Source organism: Chionomys nivalis, chromosome 7 (assembly GCF_950005125.1).
Source record: "Chionomys nivalis chromosome 7, mChiNiv1.1, whole genome shotgun sequence".
In the NCBI taxonomy this organism is placed as follows: Eukaryota; Metazoa; Chordata; class Mammalia; order Rodentia; family Cricetidae; genus Chionomys; species Chionomys nivalis.
The window spans coordinates 96,065,330-96,088,055 of NC_080092.1; the positions used below are offsets into that span (position 1 = coordinate 96,065,330).

Consider the following 22,726-nt stretch of genomic DNA (forward strand, 5'->3'; position numbering starts at 1 on the left):
GGATCAGGTTGTAGACAAGCCTGTAGGAAAGACATTTTCTTTCTTCTCCTTTTGTTTTGTTTTGTTTTGAGACAGGGTTTCTCTGTGTAACAGCTCTGGCTGTCCTGGAACTTGTTCTGTAGATCAGGCTGGCCTCGGAATTCACAGAGATCTGCCTGCCTCTGCTTCCTGAGTGATGGGATAAAAGGTGTGCACCACCGCCGCCCAGTGCAGGACATTTCCTTAATTAGCGGTTGATTCAGGAGGGCCCAGCCCATTATGGATGGTGCCAGCATAGGCTGGTGGTTCTGGGTTCTGTAAGAAAGCAGGCTGAGGCTGGGTGGTTGTGGCATGCCTTTAATTCCAGCCCTTGGGAGACAGGGGCAGCTAGATTTCTGAGCCTGGTCTCCAGGTCTCCAGAGCTAGTTCCAGGACAGCCAGGGCTACACAGAGAAGTCCGGCTTAAAAACAAACAAACAAACAAAAATAGAAAACAAACAAACAAAAATAGAAAGCAGACTGAGCAAGGCCAGTAAACAGCACTCCTCCATGGCTTCTGCATCAGTTCCTGCCTCTCTGTCCCTGGACGCTTGAGCTTTTGACTTCCTTTGCTGAACTGTAATGTGGCAGTGTTAGCGGAATGAACTCTTTCCTCCCCCAAGTGTCTTTGGTCATGGTGTTTTATAACAGCATCAGTAACCCTGACTGAGAGAGGCAGAATGAATGTCCAGCATTTCCCAAAGACACCATGTTTTGTGGAGTGAAGTGGGAAGACCTAAGACACAAGCAAGGGACAGCGCCCGGGAAGGAAGTGTTAGGGCGAGACTTTCAGACAAGCACGTGTTTGCATACTGGCTGTTATTAAAAGGAAAGAAACTTATCAGCCCAGAGAGCCACCTGGCAACCTTCTCCAGCGTGTTTGAGACTGTAGTGAGCGCATGTGGCAGTGAGCCCTGTAAATGCATACATATCTCCATCATGTCAGGAACCATCTATGATTACGTGGCGAGATTTAGACTTCTCTGTGGAATCTGTAACGATAAATTGCAGATATTTGGGGCAAGTGACATGATTCTATGGGTGTTTTAGGTAACAGCTGAACTGGTTTAAACAGAGCTAAATCAGTAAAATGATTTCTTGTCTAACTGAGAAGAGGAATTTTAATTACATGATTAAATTTATTAATATAAGGAAGGGAAGTCTTTCTTCCCAGGACCAGCTATGACCCCTTCTGATTTCATAAACAGATTTTTTTTTTTTTTTAAAGCAACTCTTCCAGACTTAGATCTCTGGGAAAACGAAAGTAAATACTGACACAGGCTTATTTTGTTTTCCCAAGATAGGGTTCCCAGGCGATTTCTTTAATTATCTAGAAAAAAAAAATTTAACTTGTTTTTCCCTTTAGATTTCAAAAGAACTGAGGGTGAAATAACAGTATTGCTTTAGATTCTCCAGCTTTGGCTTGGATGCAGCATTAGTCTGGTGGGACTTTAAAAAAACAAGGAGGGAGAATTTAAAAAAATAGAGATAAGGCGCTCTTGCAAGGGGCTTTTTAAAAAATAATAAAGGACGGAAGGTATCGCCTGCCCATGGCTTTAAAACAATTTACTGGGAAAACTAATGGGGAAGAACTTGTGTGATCGCTTCTAGGCAGATTCTCTTTAGCTGAAAACGCCAGAGCATCGTGCCAAGGTAGGACCCAGGCTCCCGGCTTCAGAGCAAGTTATCGCATAATTCCGCCAGGCTCCCTGAGGGGCAGTTAAAGCTACATCTTAGCGCACCCAACGTCCAATAAGAAATCCAGAAACTGCCGCCATCTCGACTTTCAACCAATCAACGTCCGGATGTTTAGCAGGTCTGCCCGCACCTTTGTTGTCGCGGGAAGGAGGCAAGTCGCCTCCGAGCTGCCCGTAACGGACATGGCTGCGGCCCCTGGAGGCGGGGACGTGAAGTGAGGAGGGGGCAGGGAGGGGAGAGGACGCGGGCGAGGAAGACCAGTCCGGGGGTCCCCCGGTAAGTACGAGAAGGCCGGCGGCCCGAAGTGGGGAGCAAGGGGGCGTGGGGCCCGACCTTCCGCGTCCTCTGAGTTCTTACCCGAGCCGAGGAGTGTCTGGGGTGTGCACCCAGCAAGTGGCATCAAAGGGGACATCCCTCTGTGGGGGAGTCGAGGGGCCCGCCTCCAACTCCCGGCCGGCTCCTTCCCTCACGTCCTCAGGGTGTTTTTTTGTTTTCTTATTTTCCCTCCCTGTCCTGGTTTGCCCCTTGCCTGCGGTCCCCTCGTCGGAAATAAAGGTTGTGTCCAACAAAGAGTCCTTGGCCCAGGTTCGTCGTGGCCGGGCCCTGGGCCAGAGGGCTCCCCATTCTGATGCCACGAGTGTTTGTTTGTAGGCCTCTGGGTTGTCCCAGCCCAAAGGAAGACGGTTGTCACCCACTGCGCGCGCTGGGCACGCCGGGGCCCCGGAGCTGACAGTAGCTAATGCACCCGGCCGGCCGGTGGAATTGCGAGGGTCTTTTAGTTCATCTGCAAGATTGCGATGTTGCAGTTGGGGTGGGCTTCCCCGCTTTCAGAGTCATACCAAGGTTCTTCAGAAGCAACCCTAGCCCCGCTGTGTTTGCAATTCTGTAGAGCAATTGCCGTGTGACGCCCTCCGGTGAAACCCTGAAGGCAAAAGCAGAGCTGAGATTCAGTATCTTAAAAGTCAAATAAGAGTGTCTGAAGGGATAAAGAAGTTTGAGAGTCACTTTCCGAATAAGCCCACCGTACCAATGTGGGCTTAGCCTGGAGCAGGACGAAGCCATGCGGATAGAATCTCATCTGCTTCATTAGCCCTAACTTCTGTTAGGTTCCCTCTTGGCAGACTGATAGGCAGGGACACCTAGATTCTGGGGAGCACTGCACTGACCAGCGAGGGGCAGTACAAACCCCTTTGATAGTCAGCCCCCAGCTAGCTGGAGAGTTAACTGCCCAGCAGTGCTCACCTCTGCTCACCCCCTTTGGTATCCAGACCTCATAGATGATTAGACCACAAAAGGCTGACCAGGCAGTGAGATTGAGAGAAAACAGAAAACACTTGACGTTTCTATTTTAAGTGGCTACAGAGTGCCAGCTCGCAGCTTTTGGAAGGGTTACCTCCTGGAGAACAAATGAGATCTAAAGGTCACACAGTCTTTGGTTCCTCCCTGCTCCTTTCCCCTAAACTGGACTTCAGAATCAGTTTCTGTACAGGGAGGGAGGAGCTGTCAAACAAATACTGCCTACATCCCAGGTGATATTTAACTCAACCGGGGCTGTCAAGTGCAAGCTGGAAAGCCCCTCAGCGCCTCTAAGGCCATTCCTGGTTTTCAGGTAAAAGGCTCCCGTGGCACCTCTGGTGAACGTGTCCGGTTGCTCTCCTGTCTGTGTGACTTTTACCACAGTGTCTTCCATGGCTGAAAAGTCAGGGTTTTTTTTTTTTTTTTTTTTTTTTTTTTTTTTTGGATTTTCGAGACAGGGTTTCTCCATAGCTTTTTGGTTCCTGTCCTGGAACTAGCTCTTGTAGACCAGGCTGGCCTCGAACTCACAGAGATCCGCCTGCCTCAGCCTTCCGAGTGCTGGGATTAAAGGCGTGTGCCACCGCCGCCCGGCATCAGGTTTCTTTAAAACGGTTTTAAACCCGAGTTTCCAAACAGGCTTGGGTGAAATAAAGTTTAGGCCACGGTTGGAACCGGGATGTTTTCCTTCTGAAAGACCCAGTGTGTGGTTTGATGATCAGGGGTTTGAGTAATAATCAGCTTTGCCTGCGGCTGCTGAGACAGTAGTAAACAATGCGGGTCACGTGACGTGGCAAGGAGAGTGAGGGCAAGATTTTAGCCCAACCTTGATGCTCCCTAAACCTGGCAAATCTCACTGATGGCTTTGAGTTTCAGCATAATCATGTGATCTCAGTTTTTATAATTTTAGCTTCCACTTGAAAATGCTTTTGATAGCAGTCTTCCTTTGTAGGAAGATAAACAAAAAACTCCAGGAATCATAGGAAAGATGTTACTGGAGACTCAGGTGAGCTCCCAGGGCATAACCCTGCCCTGAGCTGACAGCAAACTCCAAAGAGAACATTGCTTTGGTAATGTTAGGCAGAGCCGGAAATTCGCTGATTTTTTTAAATGGTGATAAAATACATATATTGCAGGAAATTTGGCATTTTAACAAGTTCTGTAGCACTCAGTAGTCTGTGTTATTGTGTAACCATCACCACTACCCATCTCTAGAAGTTTCTCATTTTCCCTACCTGAAACTACCATGAAAAGCCAACTCTCCATTCCTCAATGTTCCACCCCTGGTAACTTTCATTATACTTTCTGTCTCTGTGGTTTTTGAACATTCTAGAAACCTCGTGTGAGAGAAATTGTATGGTGTTTGTCCTTTCTGACCGCTCAGTCCATTTAGCATAATGTTTTATTTTTTGGTTTGGTTTGGTTTTTTGAGACAGGGTTTCTCTGTATCTTTGGTGCCCCTGGAACTAGCTCTTGTAGACCAGGCTGGCCTCGAACTCACAGAGATCCGCCTGCCTCTGCCTCCCGAGTGCTGGGATTAAAGGTGTGCGCCACCACCACCTGGCGTAGCATAATGTTTTAAAGGTCCCCCTCAGCTTGACTGTTTTCTTAGGAAAATTTTCTTTTTCTTTTTTCTTTTTTTTTTTTTTTGGTTTTTCGAGACAGGGTTTCTCTGTAGCTTTTAAAGCCTGTCCTGGAACTAGCTCTTGTAGACCAGTAGACCAGGCTGGCCTCGAGCTCACAGAGATTCACGTGCCTCTGCTTCCTGAGTGCTGGAATTAAAGGCATGTGCCACCACTGCCCGGCCTTTTACTAAAATTTTCATTGTGTATATTCATTGTACCTACTCCTGTGTTATCTAAGGACACACTCAAGTGTCTATCATAGAGGGAGCACATTGTCCCCTGCTCGTTCCCTCCCATCTCTCCCTCTCCTAGCTGTATCCTCTGTTCTCCTGGATAGGTTTGCTTTTCCTTTCGTGTCATTTGTGTGTGTGTGTGTGTATGTGCATGTGCATGTGATTTTTGTATCCATGTAAAATTTAGGAGCCAAAAATGAGAGACAAAATGCAAACAATATTTAAGACGGGCTTAATTCACTTGATATATTCTCTCCAGTTATATCCATTTCCTGCAAATGATAAAACTTTGTTCTTCATGGCCGAAAAAACCCCATGTGTACATGGGGCACATTTTCCTTCTCTGTTTCTCTGCTGTTGGTCACGGAGGCTGGCTCCATGACTCAGCTGTTGTGAACAGCACTGTGGTCAACACGGATGTGCAAATGTCTGTGGTGTTGACTTGGAGACACAGGAACCATGTAGCTGTGTCTAGCTGTGTCATACGGTAGATCTGTTTTGAGGTTTTGATTGTTTTGTTTTGTTTTTTTCAAGGCAGGGGCTCAGTACATAGCCCTGGCTGTCCTGGAACTATGTTGACCAGGCTAATCACTAACTCACAGAGATCCGCCTGCCTCTGCCTCCTGAGTGCTTGGATAAAAGGGGTTGCCACCATGCCTTTTGAGATTTTTGTTTGTTTGTTTTTTTGAGACAGGGCTTCCCTTTATAGCCCTGGCTGTCCTGGAACTCCATCCTAAAACCAGGCTGGCCTCGAACTCAGGGATTCACCTGCCTCTGCCTCCTGAGTGCTGGGATTAAAGGCGTGCACCATCATGTCCAGCATTATTTTGAGGTTTTTGGCAGGCTTCCATATTGAATTCCGTAGTGACTGGAGTGCTTTTCGTTCCCACCAGCGGGTGGATGTCTTTTTGTCCATGTCTTTGCCAGCACTTGGCTGTTACTTGTGTTTGTTTGTTTGTTTTAGTTTTTCAAGATGGGTTTCTCTGTAACTTTAAGGCCTGTCCTGGAACTAGCTCTTGTAGACCAGGTTGGCCTGGAACTCACAGAGATCCGCCTGTCTCTGCCTCCCAAGTGCTGGGGTTCAAGGCGCGCGCCACCGCCCCTGGGCTGTTACTTGTTTCTAGCTGCCACTCTGACTCAGGTGAGATGGAATCTCAGTAGTTTGGGTTTGCATTGCTCTGATGGCTGGTGGGTTGGGCGATTGTCTGTGTTTACCGGCTGCCTGCAGTTCACATTTTGAGAACCAGCTCTTTTGAAAGCTCTTTTATTGACTGGGTTGTTTGATCTCCTGTTGGCTAGCTTTCCTAGTTCTTACTCTAGTCTAGATGTTAATGTTCTTCTGTCAATGGTATAGCCTGACAAGATTCGTCTGTCATTTGTCTCCATTCCGTTAACAGTCGCCTTTGCCACACAAAGACTTTTGGCTGTCAAGAAGTCCCATGTGTGATCGGCAGCATTCTTCTTTGTTTTTCGGATTGGAATATTTGGTTGTTCCGACTGCCTTTGGTAAACACTTTCCTTCCTCTACTGAATCCTTTTTGTACGTTTCTTAAAAATCAATTGTCCAAAAATGTCTGGATCTATTTCTGGCCTCTCAAATACCAAGCCAATACCACATCGCTTTGAGTGCGGTAGTGTTATAATCCTTGACGTCACGTGGCATCTTCTAACTTTTGTATGCTTTTACTCCGTCCTTGCTCCACCCTCCCTCCCTCCTCTCCCCTCTCTTCTTTTTCTGCTTTTTTGAGTCTCATTATCACTTGATAGATCAGGCTGGCCTGGAATTCACTGTGTAGCCCAGGCTGGCTTCAGGCTTGGGACAATTCTGTTTCAGCTTCCCAAGTGCTGTGTATACCACTGTATCAGGTTAAGCAATCCTAATCACATAGAAAAATATTTCTCATACTGCTTTTGTTTGTTCTAGTTTTGTGTGTGTGTTTGCACACACGTTCACATGTTGAGAAAAAGTCTTCATTTGCAGTCCAGGCTGGGGTTGTGGGCATGAGGCACCACAGCTGGCTCTAATCTTTATTTTATAGGTGTTTCCCTTCCCCTGGAGGTCCTGGTCCCTATTGGGGGGCTTCTCACAGCAAGACTGTCTCCTGCTGCCATAGATAGCACCGTTCGTCTCTAGCTGTTTCATCCGGTGTGTGCTTTTGGTGTCGGATAAGCACCTTCTCTTCTTCGCGTTTCTCCTGTCAGTTTCTCCTTCTGGTTATTGCTCTCCAGAAGCCTGCTGTATTCTCCTCCTCTTCCTTTTCTTCCCTCTTGTTGGCTATGGCATTCCTCTGCAGCCCAGGCTGGCCTGAACCTTGCTATGTAGAACAGGTCGTGGCACTCTTGGAGATCCTCTTGCCGCAGGGTCCTGAGTGCTGGGATTACAGACGTAGACCACGGGACCTAGCTTCTCAGTTTCCCTCTCTGTGTTCTGTATTGCGGGGACTGCTGAGACAAGTCAGCCGGTGAGGAGTCTTTCTGTCGAGCCCCGCCACCTGAGTTCAGGTCCCGACCCCACGTGACAAAAGATAGAATCAACCCCTGCAAGCTGTCCCCTGACCTCCTCATCTATGTCATGCATTCACGTCATAGCCAGAAATGATGGCACGTGCCAGGAATCCCAGCAACTGGGAGGTAGGTGGATCTCTGTGAGTTTCAGGCCAGTTTGGGCTACAGAGTGAGTTCCAGGACGGCCAGTGCTATGTACCCTCTCTCAAAACAAAACAAAAAAATGCTTGTGTGTTGTGCAACTGAATGAGGTATTCCAGACTCGCTCTGGTATAAGCAGAGATCAGATGTCTTTCTTGTTGGGAAGAAGGATGTCTGTTAACGGTTAGCCAGGAGATAATGAACTTTAAGTGTCATGCGCACGCTCACGTGTTGGAATTGGACTGAGCCATTTATGGTAGTTTTTGAGCCCGAGCTGAGGGCATATTATTCTTTTCAGTTAAACTGAGCTATTGGATTTGGCTCGTCTTTGCAACCTGTTGCGATCTCCTTGGATCCTGTCTTTGATATTTTTCCCCCGGGTTACACTATCTAAGAATTTGATTACCATGCCATCTGCTTCCTTCTTCAAGCCATTGATAAAAATATTGACTAGGATGCAAAGGTTGAAGCCAGATAGCTTGCTGTGGAGACCTTCCGTTCATCGTGGCGTTAACACACCAGTTAGTTCCTTCTGGTTACAGGTACTTAACTAAGTATGGGCCCATCAAATACTGTTTGGTGTGTTGAGCAAGGCCGCCGTGCAAGCGTACCTGATGCAGATTGTATCAGAAGGGTCTAGAAGGACAGGCAGCTCCCAGCTCATCCTCAGCTTGAGCCTTGGACCTGTACTTGTTTTTTGGCCTCCGTTCTGAGCTTGGCAGCAGGAGGGCCATGCACCCCTTCTTTCCGTGGCTGTTGATGTAGTCGTTTTTAGCTACTTGTTGTGGCAAACCAAGGTTATTATTATTTTCTCCTAACTCTCCTGCATGTCATGTCTTCCCCTTCTCCCTCTTATTTTTTTTTAACTATTAAATACTCGAGTCTCCTGAGGAACTGTCAGCAATTCCTCACGGCCTCACGGCTCTGGCCTCTGGGGCCATGTTGGTCTGAGTCCTTTCCTGTGTGGGTGGGAGCTCTTCACCTTCTTCTTCACTTTCTGCTGTCTCCCAAGAAGGCTGTGCGCCTTTCTCCTTGGTGCCCTCTTGAGACTGGTAGCCTCTGTGTGGATTGCCTCTTGCCCAGCCTTAGCCTCACCTCAGTTCTCCTGAGAGACTTTCCTGATCCTGCGTCCCACGCTGCCCCGCTACCTGCAGGCCCCTGCAGCGCCTGTTGTTTGGAAATTCCTGTTGAATACTTCAGGGCCAGCCGGAATCATAGCTGTTTTTAAAATTACATTTTTATTGTTTTATTATTTACTGACTTTCTGCGCGCGTGTATCTGTGCAGGCTCATGGAGAATCACGGTGGATGTGGAAGTCGGAGGAGTTGGCTGCCTGCAAGCACGTAGGTCCTCAGTTGGTTAGCTTGGCAGCAGGTGTCTTTATCGGCTGAGCCATCTCACCAGCCCTTAGCTATCTGTTTTTATAATAGCCCTCAAACTGTTTGTTATACATTTCTCTGTGGCTTGTATCTGTAGTCCCAGCTGTTTGGGAGGCTAAGAACAGAGGGCTAAGAGTTTGAGGCTGATCCGTGTAACACAGTGATGCCGTTCTGTGTACAGTAGCATATGCTGATAGTCCCAGACCCTGAGAAACTGAGGCAAGCAAAGCAAATCTCTTTTCCTCAGGAAGAGATGTTACGTCTTATACTTTGAAGGCCATCATTCCTTACCTTCTTTTCTTTTGTTTTGTCTTATTTATTATTATTTATCTATTTATTATGTATGCCTGCAGGCCAGAAGAACATATGATCTTGTTACAGATGGTTGTGAGCCACCATGTGGCACTAGGAACTGAACTCAGGACCTCTGGAAGAGCAACCAGGGCTCTTAACCACTGAGCCGTCTCTCCAGCCCTTTCCCTCTTTTGTGAGGCATAAGGAGTGGAGCATGGTGGTCAGCTTTCTGTTGCTGGAATACAATCCCAAGATAACCACTGAAGAAGAGGGAAGGTTTGCTTTTGGCTCCTGGGTTCATGGATGGAATCATATACCAGGAGCTGTTTTGCGCCTGGCTTGTGTCACACAGCAACCATTTGGAGATCCAGTTAGATGGTTGTATTATCGGTCCTACCGTTCCCTTATCTACCGGTGGTCCCACTGCATCGGGAGACTGAATTTGTTCACCCATTCTCTTGTGAATGGGCACTTGAACTCTTGCTGGTTTGGGGCTATTTTGAATAAAACTAAGGGTAACTTTTCTTTCTGCACATGTATGTGTATGTATGCGTCTCATATGTATGACAGCATGTGTGTATTCATATTCGTGTGTGTGTGTGTGTGTGTGTTAGAGTTGATGTGTCTCCCCGTCTGCTTTTCACCTTGAATATTGGAGAGAGGTGGACCTTCTCACGAAGCTGAAAGTGTGACTGTTTGGCTGGTTGAGCTAGTCAGCTTGTTCTGACTTTGCTTTCTCTGCCTTCCAAATGCTGAGGTTACAGGTAGGTTACCATGTCGTGGGCATCGAGACTCCAGTACCCACACTTACATGGAAAGTACTTTGTCTTCTGAGCCATTCCCCCAGCCATGTCTGCTTTATTGTTGTTGGGTTTTTTGTTTGTTTGTTGTTTGTTTTTCAAGACAGGGTTTCTCTGTAGCTTTTTTTTTTTTTTTTTTTTTTTTTGGGATTTTTCGAGACAGGGTTTCTCCATAGCTTTTTGGTTCCTCTCCTGGAACTAGCTCTTGTAGACCAAGCTGGCCTCAAACTCACAGAGATCCGCCTGCCTCTGCCTCCGGAGTGCTGGGATTAAAGGCGTGCGCCACCACCGCCTGGCTTCTCTGTAGCTTTGGAGCCTGTCTTGGACCTAGCTCTTGTAGACCAGGCTGGCCTCGAACTCACAGAGATCCTCCTGCCTCTGCCTCCTGAGTGCTGGGATTAAAGTCACCACCCGGCTCTGTTTTTTGTTTTATAAAATATTTGGGACTAAAGAGATGGCTTCATGGTTAGGAGCACTTGTTGCTCTTCCAGAGAGTCTGTTTGGTTCCCAGCACCCACACAGTGGCTCCCAATCATCCCCAACTCCAGCCCAGGGAATCTGATGCCCTTTTCTGACCTTTGAGTGTGCATGGGGCACGCACATAATACACATACATACATGCAGAAAAAACACCTATATACATGAAGTCAGTCCGTCTAATTTAAACAGATTTATTCATGTGCTTAATGCGCCTGAATGTAGGTTTGTGCACCATACACTTGCAGGCGCCCACAGAGGGCAGAAGAGGTTTGTTCCTCTGGAACTGCTGTTACAGGGGCTTGTGAGCCACCATGTATGTGGGTGCTAGGTATCAAACCATGGTCCTCTGCAAGAGCAACAAGGGCTTTAAACCGCTGAGCCATCTCTCTGGCCTCTGCATTTCTCTGTGTGTGTGTGCGCGCATGCCGTTTCACGTGTGTGGAAGTTGGAGGACAGCTTGCAGGAGTTTGTTCTCCCTTTTTACATGTGGGTGCCAGGCACTGCACTCAGCTCATTGGGCTTGGCAGCAAGGGCCTTCTACCTACGGAGCCGTCTGGCTGGCATGAGAAATATAATTTATATTTGTATTTTAACCTTACAACCTCGTGCTTGCAGACCTCATACCGTTTTCTGGAGACTGTATTATTTAGTCTGTAAACAGAGGCGGTCTTCCTTTAACATTTTTTTTTAATTAAAATCTAAATACATCATTTTTCCCCTTCCCATTCCTCTTTCCAGCTCTTCCCATGCACCCCATGCCCCGTTCTCTCTCAAATTCATGGCTTCTTTGTGTGTGTGTGTGTGTGTGTGGCTGTTTGTTTTATTTTGTGTGAGACAGGCTGTCACTGTGCAGCCCTGGCAGCCCTAGGACTCATCCTGCCCGCCAGGCTGTCGTCAAGTTCATAGAGACCCACTTGACGCCGTTTCCCAGGTGCTGGATTTTAACTTAAAGGCATGAGCCACCATACCTGGCAAGGTCTCTATTTTTTAAATTGTTTCGCGTGCGCACACACACACACACACACACACGGAGAGGGAGAGAGAGAAATAACTATATATTCCTAAGTATTTAAGTACAACCTGCTCAGTCCCTATGATGTTTGTTACTTGTATGTATATAATTTTAGGGCTGTTGGTATTGGGTAACCAGTTTGGGGGCTCTTCCCTGGGAAAGTCTATTTCTCCCACATGCGGTAATCCTTGGTTGCCTGTAGTTCTAGGGTTGGGGCCCCATGAGATTCCCCCTTCCTTGTTGGCATGTGTGTTGCGGGCGTCCTTGCTCAGGTCTTGTGTAGACAGTCATGTTAGTGAGACTCGATGGGTGCAGCTTCCCTGACATTTCTAGGAGATGAAATCTCGCTGCAAGCTTCCTGCTCCCTTGACTGTTACGGTTTTCCACGCCCTGTTCTGCTATGATTCTGAGCCCTGGGTGCAGGAGCTGTGTTGTAGATATGTCAGGGGCACTTGCTCTCCACATTTTGACCTGTTGTGGTTTTTCTGTGATAATTTCTGTCTGTTGCAAGGAGACTTTTCATTTCAATCTCTATACCTTCTCTTTCCACTGTGCACACATGGAGGTCAAGGGACTTCTACCGTGTGGGTCCCACGGCCCAGACTTAGGCTTGGCAGCTTGAGTCCTTATTCCTTTTTCTTTTCTTTTTTTAAGATTTATTTATTTTTTATGTATATACCGTTCTGCCTGTATATATGCCTGCATGCCAGAAGAGGGCACCAGATCTCATTACAGATGGTTGTGAGCCACCATGTGGTTGCTGGGAATTGAACTCAGGACCTCTGGAAGAGTAACCAATGCTCTTAACCACTGAGCCATCTCTCCAGCCCCTTGAGTCCTTATTCTTTTTTTTTTTCTTTTTTTTCGAAACAGGGTTTCTCTGTGTAACAGCCCTAGCTGTCCAGGAACTAGCTCTTTTAGACCAGGCTGGCCTCGAGCTCACAGGGATTCACCTGCCTCTGCCTCCCGAGTGCTGGGATTAAAGGCGTGTGCCACCACCACCTGGCCGCGAGTCCTTATTCTGGACCTGGATGAACTTGATTGTCATTTCTTGTTGTTCATCATAGTAGTGGCTGCTGTTTATTGAACACCAAATACTGTACCAGGCCCAGCACATATGCTATTTTACATAATTCTCATGGCACTGCTGTGGGACAGGTGTTGCCACATCCATCCTAAGGACAATGAGCAGAAGCCGAAAAGGACAGATAATAACTTACCAAGACCCTTCAGTATCTGATACACGTTGGAGCTGAGATCTGAACCCACAGGTGTTCATTTAGCTGTGATGCTTCTGCTTTTTTTTTTTTTTTTTTTTTTTTTTTTGGTTTTTCGAGACAGGGTTTCTCTGTGGTTTTGGAGCCTGTCCTGGAACTAGCTCTTGTAGACCAGGCTGGTCTCGAACTCACAGAGATCCGCCTGCCTCTGCCTCCCGAGTGCTGGGATTAAAGGCGTGCGCCACCACCGCCCGGCTGATGCTTCTGCTTTTTGCAGCGAGATATAGGCAGAGCTGGCCCTTTAAGGGTTCTGCTCCTGATTTCAGGTCAGATGTTAAGAACAGTCCTCTCCCAGAATCCCATGTATGGAATGATGGGAATACAGAGACTCTTAGAAAAATGTCATGTTCCTGGCTGCCCTCTGCACTGCTGTGGTTCCAGCTGGCCACAGTCATTTCCCTCTGGTTGTGTTGGCAGAAGACGTTAGTAGGAACAATCCCCTTCTGGACCCTGGTTCCTTCCCCTGTGTGGTGAAAACCTTATTCAGCCCCTGCTGGGATGGGGTGTCATGGGGACCTCAGCCATAGCTGTAAACAAGGCTCAGGCCGCTTGGTCAGAGTGGCCTTGGGGAGGAGTGATTTGGCCTCTCAGGATCCCATTTCAGCTGGCTGCCAAAGACTGAATGTCACCGCTTCGCAAGGCCACTGCCAGTGTCACTGTCTCTGACCCTGAGGGGGTGTCTCAGCTTTGATTGAAGGTCCTGACTGAAAGGAAGGGGTAGGGAGAAACTTGGCAGCCTGGCAGGTGACATCAACATGGGTGCCGCTCGGAGGAACTGGGTGGGATTTGGGAGTGGAGTTTGTGGCTTCAGACCCGAGTTTCCTGGCTGGCCCTCTGGACATAGATTTTTAATTGTTTCTCGACAGCTCTTTTATGGGTCAGCTCTCCGAGGCCTCTGATTCCTCGTAATGAGGTTGGCCATGGCCCTGGAGAACTGCCCTCATCAGCAGGTTAGCGCTTCTCCGAGAGGCGGCCTCTGGCACCGGGCCAGATTACTCAGTGTCACTTTTTACTGAGAACATGCCCTGAGCTGAGATTGTGAAAGTTGTGTTGGCTGCCAGGACGGGAGGGTGAGGATCAGGGCTCAGGTGGGGCAGGTGGGACTGGTGTCAGGGTCACAGGGCTCTGTTTTTGAAGCAGGAGGGCTGCTGAGATCCAACCCGGGCTATGGCCCGCACTAAGCGCCTTGTTCTGACACGGCTGCATTCCAGCCCTTGGGCTGGTTTCGTTGTCCAGGCACCTAGCTGACTTTTGTCATACTGTTTTCAGATCGGCTTGCTCACCCTGGCCGACCTCTGCCCAAGGTGCCTGTCCTGCACTTTTGTCACCCACACAAGAGGCTCAGAAGACCTGTGGGCATGCATGTGCCGGCAAGTGTGGCACCCGCTCAGCCCAGAGAGCATCGTGTGCCTGCTTCTGCCTGGTCTCTTTCCAGCCTCCCTCCCGATGTCCCTGATGACTTGGCTTGTGGTAGATTCCAGATGACTTTACTGCTGTCTTCAACCCTAGTTGTGAGGCGGCTGATTAGCCGGGGCTCGTCCAGGAACCCCCCAGGAGTGGGCCTCATCCAGGGCTGACTCCTGAGGGACGCCACCAGAGGGCCAGGCCAGCAGGGTGCTGCTGGTCTGGGGCTTAGTTGAGGTCAACCTGTCGCACAACAGTCTCCCAGTCCTGTGACCTTGTGACCTTATTTACGGGATTTCTTTCCTCTTTTTTTCCCTAGATGCTGTGACTGTGGCAGACTCACCGGGGTTTGTCCATGTTGGGGAGGAAGCTTCCTTCCAGGTGTGACTGTGTTCATCTGGGCATGTCTGAAGTACCCTGTGCCCATGGACCTGAAGGAGAAGCATCTGGTGGGCCCTGCTCTCTTGCTGTGTGTCTGTCTTGGCGAGGTGGGGGGTATCTCGGGGTATCTCTATTGGGCTCCCCTCCCCTGGGTTTCCTGGGAGATCTTCAGCTTGAGGTTTTACACTGAGTGTGAACAAAGGGGGTGTCGTGAGGCCTGTGGGGGATATAACTGTGACCCCTCCTCAGAGGTCACTACTGCCAGGCTGCGATGAATACAGGTTAAGGGGAGCCCAGCTAACATGGCTGCATGACAGCCGGCTTTCTGATTGGGTTTGATCCCAAGCCAGCTTTGCCCAGAGCTGTGTAATTTGGTTTGTTTGCACTGTGCTAGGGCTGTGCCCCAACCTGCCTGGCCATGTTGAGGACTGCTGGGCACCCTGTCTGTGGTTAGGGACAAGCACCTCGTCAGATTCCAAACACAGCTGCGTACTAATCAACAGGACTGAGCTGGGCCTGGTGGTGCGGGTCTGTATTGTCACTTACTGTAGAGGCTGAGGCAGGAGAATTGCGAATTTGGGGCATGCCTGGACTACAGAGTGAGTTTGGCAGTTGCCAAACTGGGTGAGGCCTCAGAGGAGGCCAGTGTCCATCGAAAGTCCTCGGGCCTGAGTATTTCAGGCAGGGAAGACTGGCCCTGCCTTCAGGCACTCTCGCTGTCTCTGGATGGAAGTAGATTTAGAGTATTCTCCTCCTGTGGCAAAGACTGCCCCCCCCCCCGCGAGTGCTTTACCCACTAAGCAGTCTCTTCAATAACACGCTGGGCTCCAAAGGTGAACTCTAATGATAATACTACCCAGGACTCTCAGCCGGCTTCTTGGAGAAGAAGGATTAAGGGGAGTTTGTATGGTGACAGTTGCTCCTCAGGTGGTCTATAGCCAGCACCTTAGTCCAGGACTGGTTTGCCTGTCCCTGGATGACTTTTAATACCTGGTCCCCTCTCTTTCGGACCCACCGATTCCCAGCCTCCCAGCCTGTCTGGAAGCACATGGTGGATGAACTGTGGCCATGCCAGCTTGGGCCCTGTTTCTGAGCTAACAGGGCTGTTCTCCTGCCTTTGAGCAGGCAGTGCGGGAGTGGGTCAGAAGGGAAAGGACCGTGTTGCTGTCTACACAGCACCCTGTGTGCTCTGGTGTGCCCTGGAGCAGGGGGAGCTTTGCTGCCTGGTTCTGTCCTCACAGAGACTGGTATAGAGGCTGACCCCGCCCATCCCTCTTTCCTGCTCCCAGCAAAGACTTCCTGCCCTTAACCTCTGGACTGCCCAGTCCCTCCTTTCTGTCCCCATTCTACTGTTTGGCAGGGGCCCCACAGGGAGGTACATAGGCCAGCGAGGGGGAGGGGAGAGGCCGGCTTGTGCTGGGAGGTGCTCTCTTTCCTCTCAGCAGCTGGAGAGGGTGTAGTCTAGGAGACAGAGGGCCCTGGAGAAGCACGCTCAGCCTCCAGCCTGCTCTCCAGCCAAGGGACCCATTAGGCTGTCCTCACTCCCTGGGGTGTTGTGTCACCATGCTGAAGATGGCCTATCCATTAGCAGAGGAATGTGTCTTACCTCTCCTTACCCAGAGTGCCTGGGTTGATTTCTTTTATGTCAAACTAGGGACCAGCGTCACTCGGGCCAGGCTTAAAGTGCAGCCTGGGAGCCTTTTTGCCTGTACCTGGGCTTGGTGGCACATGCCTTTAGCCTGAGCACTCAGGAGACAAAGGCAGGCAGATCACTTGAGTTCGAAGCCAATCTGGTCTACATACACACTGAATTTCAGGACAGCCAGCGCTATACAGAGAGACTCTGTCTCAAACAAACAAATATACAAAAAATCAAACCAAAAAGAGATCCCGGTGTACCCAGGCAGCCCTGGTCTCTACTGTGCCTAAATATAATGCTTCCCTTTGTGGGTCAGTGACTTGTGGGGTCTCTAGATCTCCTGGAAAGAGGGCATTAAAATCCTAAGAAGCCCTTTTAGATGGCCTGCTCTCTCCTGGTCTCTTCCTCCAGACTCCTCGAAGTCTCTGCTGGAGCCCCTGCTGGCCACCCCTCCCTGCTGCAGGATGTGCCGCTATTAATAAAACCCCGGTTCTCTGCCCTCCTCCCTGCGGCTCTCACGGTGGAGGTCTGCTGTTGCCTGGGCTCTGCTAGCTAGGCTCTCCGAGAGGCAGGGAGCTCAGCCACGGTGGGATGCTTACTAGTGTCCTAGGGGCGGTGGACAGGTAGTCCGGCAGGAGATTCAGTATCTGTCCCCCAGGGTACTCCTGGATGCCAGCATTTGCCCTGGGGGCTCCAGGCCTTTGACAGCTCCCTTCGTTTGTCCAAATGTCCCTCTGTCCGTCTGGCTGTCCTCTAGCTGGATCTCCCCTCTGTGCTCACCCTGCACTGGACTCTTGGACATCAGGCAGATCGGGAACCAATTTTGGCCTCTCAGCCCTCCTTTCTTCACCCTCCTCCTTCCCTCCCTCCTCCCTCCCTCCCTCTCTGCCTCCCTCCCTCTCTGGGCTGCTGTTGCTGCCTGCTGCCTCCTCCTCCCTCCCTGAATCTGCAGCGTGACTGGAAATAGGCTGAATTAATCAGCAGATTGAAGCTCTGCTCCACTGCGCCCAATTCTCCGCAGCCACGGCCTCTCACTCACACACGGTCCAGCCCTCTCCCCTCTTCTCGCTCACACAGTCTCTCGCTCCCTCGTTCTGTTCTGCGTCTCCCTCTCTCCTCAAGGGTGGTGTTGGGAGTGACCATACCTGACTGCTTGTCCCTCGGGCTCTGCCCCATGCTCTTCAAGCAGGCAGAGCTATGGATGCCCCACTGGGGCAAGCACAGCACGGTGAGTATGCCAGCTTGGCTTCCACAGCTCCTACTGCCTCCTGCCCTGCTTACCAGGGCGTCTTTGGGTTATGGCTGCTAGAGGAGTCCTGAAGATGCTGCAGGGCAGGATGAGCCTGGGGTAGCCAGGGCTTTGGAAGGAGATTGGGACTGAGAACCGAAAAGCTAGCGTGTCTTGGAATGGCCAGCCAGATTTTCAAGTTATCCAGAGCAGCCTTGGGGACTGAGTTTCCCAGAGGGAAAGAGGATGCTGGGACCCAAAGCTCCATGTGCAGGTGATGAAAGCCCAGGGCCTGGCTTCCATTCCTTCTCTATAATGAGGGGACTTTTTCCCCTGCTGGATCACTCAGGTAACCGAGTCAGGGGTCAGGGCTGGGATAGTTTCTGGGTTTCGGTGGCTGCTGAAGATGCAGAAGCAGGTGGGTGGAAATGCCGGGGCCTGTGTGAGTCTACGAGGAACGGAGAGGAGTAAGCGGTGCTGCTCTGCCTCTGGCCGGCCAGGCTGCAGATGAGCCCAGATGTGCCGGCTGCAGACGAGCCCAGATGTGCCAGCCAAACTCAGAGGGATTCCTCTCCGTCTGTGCTGACTACAGCAGCTCTGATGGGGTGACTGGCGAAGGGACCCAGCTGATTATAACTGGTGGCCGTCTGTTGTCAAGGCAACCAGTCAAAGTTTATTTTGTAACCTGCCTTCCTGAATATATAGCCATAATTTTGCTGCTTCTGAAGCAGGTGGAGTAGGAAGAAAAGTGGAGCGAGTCTCAGAAGTGCCCGACAGGGACACGGGCTAGGTGCTGGGGGCCGGGTGCTGGGGCCGGGTGCTGGGGCCTGGGTGCTGGGGCTCTTTGCTGAGGTGGGTGCACCGGCTATTGGATGCTGAGTTATACACCTTGGCAGTGGGGTCCCGCTCAGTGTTAGATTACTGCTGGCGACTTCCAGTCATCTTGCCCTCATTGTTCCCCACAAATGCTCAGTCCTGCTGGTGCTCCTCCTCAGTGGTGGAACAGAGAGAACCAGCCCAGCTGGTGAGGGCATCCAGCCTCCCAAGCCAAGACTTCCTTTTTGTCCAGCGTGGTGGGCAAATCTCAGCGCTTAGGAGGCAGAGGCAGGCAGATCTCTGACTTTGAGGTCAGCCTGGTCTACGTAGTGGGTTCCAGGTCAGCTAGGATTACATAGTGAGACCCTGTCTCAAAAAAACAGCAAAACAGAACCCAACCAAACGACAGCAGCTGCCTTTCTGAGTCAGGTTGTTCCTCTTCACTCTGGCTGAGTGTGAGCGCTGACAGTAGTGGGGAGGGCTGGCTCTGCCTGGATGACTTCAGCGCCCTTCTGTCCTGGTCCCTCCTGGCCCCCACAAGTCCGTCTAGGGGTGCCAGTGCCAGGGAAGGGGTGAGTTTTTAGCATCAGAGAAAGAGGAGAAATCTCTCATTAGCCTTGGGAACTTAAGGCACATCAAAATGTTCCTCACCCTTCTTGACCTCAGTAGGTAAAGAGAAGCAGACCTTAGCCCGTGCTGACTTAGTTTATTTATTGTTCAGATAATAGGAACTTGCTGCGTCTCTCCAAGGCGCCCAGGAACACGGAGTGCCCTGTGTCATTCTGCCTGTTCCCTACCAACTGGTCCTGCTCCTCCTTCAGAAAGTACGATGGTTTTCCACTGAGCACCTTCCCTCTGGATCTTCTGCCACCTGGGGAAAAGCTCAGGCAATGAGGGTAGCAGCGATCTGACCCTGAACACTAGCTCTCCTTCCACAGAAGGGTGAGCCGAACAGGCTTGGGAGTTGGATCAGCATGGTTGAACCCTACAGAGAGTAGACTGGCTCAGAAGGCCCAATCCTCACCACAGGGCCAGCCTGTGTGGGCAGGCACTTCCTTTGGGCAGCATGTAATTACAGAATAGCTTATTTTCCCTCTGCTGCACTGTCTTTAATCCCCTGTCTGGAGTTGGTGCCCCCGGCCAGACACAACATGCGGGGGCAGATGGGCAGATGCGTGCAGGCAGCTCTGCAGGTGTCCTGTCCACGGAGCATCTGTCACCTTCTGACCATGCCTCTCTCCCCCGGAGAAGAGCAGAGTACCTGGGACAGGGAAAGCAATTGATGACGAGGCGGTCGGTCCTGGGTTCGAGGCTGCAGAGAAGGAGGCAGGAGATGTCTGGGTGGTAACGGTGTAACCTGGGAGTCAGTGAGTGCTCTGCAGGCCTGGCTAGAGGAGGGACGTCTCTCTGGTTCCCTAGCTTCTCATAGACTTCTCTCAGTCCTGCAGGGAACTGCTCCTTCCTGGGCAGAAGGTCCTAGCTTGAGGTCCAGCAGCTTCCCATGTTACCTTACAGCCTGTGCACGTCTCCTGGACCCTTTTACTGCTTGTCCCATCTCTTGGGCATGCAGCCCTTACCTCTTGCAATGGTCCTCTCTCCCTCCTCTGTTTTAGAGGTATGGTCTGTGAATCCTGTCCTTCCCAGGAATTCTTGTATCCGACTGTGGAGAGGAAGCCCAGAGAAGATGGAGTTCAAGAGGAGAGGCTAGTGTGAGGGAAGATGCCGGGGGCACAGGCCTCTTACTCTGGCCCCAGGTCCTCTTCCTTCCTTCAACAGGGAGGAACAGGTCCAGCCTGCCCTTTGGAGCCCTTTGCCTTACTTATCTAGAGCCCCCAAGAAGGCCTCTGCCCTTCTGGGAAGTTGTATAATGGATCCTAGCTGCACTGAGTGCTTGATTTGGACCTGGGCTCTGGAGGGTCAAGATCCTACTGGCTTCAGGCAAAGGAGCTAAGAGTCGCCAGGAAACGGTGGCACACACCTTTAATCCCAGCAATTGGTGGTAGAGGCAGGCACATCCCTTGTGAGTTCGAGATCAAGCTGGTCCACAGAGAGAGTTCCAGGACAGCCAGCCAGGGATATACAGAGAAACCCTGTCTCAAGCAAACAAACAAACAAACAAACAAACAAAAAAGAAGCTGAGACTCTTGGGGTGAATGCACCCTGGAAAGCTGAGGTGGCCAGTGGTGAGGTGGACACTGGGGACTCTATGTGTATCTACAATTCAAGGTGTGTAGCACTGGGCTCCTGCCCCTCAGGCCTGGCAGGCCCTTAGGGTCATGGAGGTGTGTGTCCCACCAAAACCAAATGGCCAAGGAGAAAGCCAGGGGATACATCTGGAACTAGTCAGGAAAGAGAAGTGCAGAGTGGCCTGCTATAGGCAAAGCCAGAACAGGTCCCTGCAGAGGACAGAAATGGGGCCATTGGAGTGGCGAGGTAGGACAAGGAGTCAGAGTGTCCCCACAGCCCTTTGTTCTCAGTAGACAGTCTTGAGATATCTCGGGCCAAGAGTTTGCTGCTTTTGCTTGGACTTTTCCTGGTGGAAGCTCTTCAGGTGGCCTCTGGGGAAAACTTGTTGCCCATTCAGAACTCTGTTTCTTGGTCCCATTGCCTTGTATTTTACAGTTGGAGATCTATCCACTGAATTCACCCTGACATCAGCTTCATCCCAGAAATTTTAAAATTTTAAGTTTTGGTCAGTGGGGTCAGGATGGTATCCAGACAGGCTCCTCCTCCTCCTCCTCTCCTCCTCCTCCTTCTCCTCCTCCTCCCCTCCTCCTCCTCCCTCTCTCCTCCTCCTCCCCTCCTCCTCCCTCTCTCCTCCTCCTCTCCTCCTCCTCCCTCTCTCCTCCTCCCCTCCTCCTCCTCTCCTCCTCCTCCCTCTCTCCTCCTTCTCCTCCTCCTCCTCTCCTCCTCCTCCTCTCCTCCTCCTCCTCTCCTCCTCCTCCTCTCCTCCTTCTCCTCCTCCTCCTCTCCTCCTTCTCCTCTCCTCCTCCTCCTCCTCTCCTCCTCCTCCTCCTTCTCCTCCTCCTCTCCTCCTTCTCCTCTCCTCCTCCTCCTCCTCTCCTCCTCCTCCTTCTCCTCCTCCTCTCCTCCTTCTCCTCTCCTCCTCCTCCTCCTCTCCTCCTCCTCCTTCTCCTCCTCCTCTTCCTCCTCTTCTTCCTCCTCCTCCTCCTCCTCCTTCTCCTCCTCCTTCTTCATTTTTGTTTTTTTGAGATACAGTTTCTCTGTAGCTTTGGAGCCTGTCTTGGAACCCACTCTATAGACCAGGCTGGCCTCAAGCACACAGAGATCTGTCTACCAGCCTCTGCCTCCCCAGTGCTGGGGTTAACAGCATGTGCCACCATCACCTGGTCTTTTTTCTTTCTTTTTTTTTTTTCTCTTTTAAGACAGGGTTTCTCTGTGTAGCTCTAGCTGTCCTGGAACTTACAATGTAGACCAGGCTATCATCAAACTCACAGAGATCTGCCTGCCTCTGCCTCCTGAATTCTGGGATTAAAGGCATGTACCACCACCCAGCTGGCATGTCTTTGAAAGCTGCAGGTACCACTGCAGGCTTTGTTTGATGTCCCCTAACTAAGGTGCCATTGGGATCGTTGAATCTATTTCTGTGCTCATCCATTCAACTCATTCACTGAGTTTGTGTGTGTCTGGCATTGTCTGCTGTGGTTCAGTGGGGAGGGCTTGTGGGAATAGGAGTATTCCTCTTCAATTCTGTACCAAATACTATACCAAATTCAAGGAATTTAAGGTACAGTAGGAGAACCAGACATGCAAATCCAGAATCAATTCCATAAGGTACAAGCTGAGAGCCAGGTTGCCCTGATGCCCTTAGACCACAAACCTGAAGAGCAGCTCTGGGCTTTTGGGAACTGTTTGTCCCTCTCACAGGAGATGATATTTGAGCTATCTTGAAGAAGCAAGAGTTGCCTGGTGGCAAGTATGTCCTTGGTCAGGAAGTACACGTCCCTTTGCACGTGAGCTGAAGGAGCAAGGGCTGCAGAAGGAAGAGCAGGGAGAGGCTGGGAGGCCACAGGCTCCTAAGGCCTCACAGAGCAGGCGCAGGACTGGGCAGTAGAGGAGAGGAGGCTGCAGAAATGGCTCAGTGGAGAAACATGCCTGCCATTAGCCTGACGACATGAGCTGGGTCATGGGCACCCATGTGACGGAAGGAGAGAACTGACTCCCGAAAGTTGACCTTTGACACAGTCAGTCAATCAAATATCATAAAAATGTAAAGATAGCCGGGCGGTGGTGGCGCACGCCTTTAATCTTAGCACTCGGGAGGCAGAGGCAGGCAGAGGCAGGCAGATCTCTGTGAGTTCAAGGCCAGCCTGGTCTACAAGAGCTAGTTCCGGGACAGGCACCAAAGCTACAGAGAGACCCTGTCTCCAAAAAAAAAAAAAAAAAGAAATGTAAAGATAAAGGAGTTGGCTGTTGAGGGCTGGGGTATTGCGGTAGGTTTGGAAAAGGTAAAGAAGGGATGGGAAGGAAAGGTGTGGGGGC

At 50.6% G+C, this 22,726-nt stretch overlaps 1 protein-coding gene across 5 annotated transcripts in view; it reads left to right on the top strand.

Moving 5' to 3' along the window:
- The first annotated feature begins 1,888 nt into the window (after positions 1 to 1,888).
- Positions 1,889 to 22,726, top strand: part of Tmem94 (transmembrane protein 94) — a 35,484-nt gene continuing 14,646 nt past the window's right edge. For 3 of the 5 annotated variants that reach the window (XM_057773540.1, XM_057773541.1, XM_057773544.1), the window contains exon 1: positions 17,132 to 17,407. In XM_057773540.1, coding sequence (XP_057629523.1) covers positions 17,354 to 17,407 — 54 coding nt within the window. In that variant the 5' untranslated portion in view covers positions 17,132 to 17,353. Of the gene's footprint in view, positions 1,993 to 13,820; positions 13,826 to 14,478; positions 14,609 to 17,131; positions 17,408 to 22,726 lie in introns of those variants that run through there. The other 2 variants (XM_057773542.1, XM_057773543.1) reach the window with 2 other exon arrangements.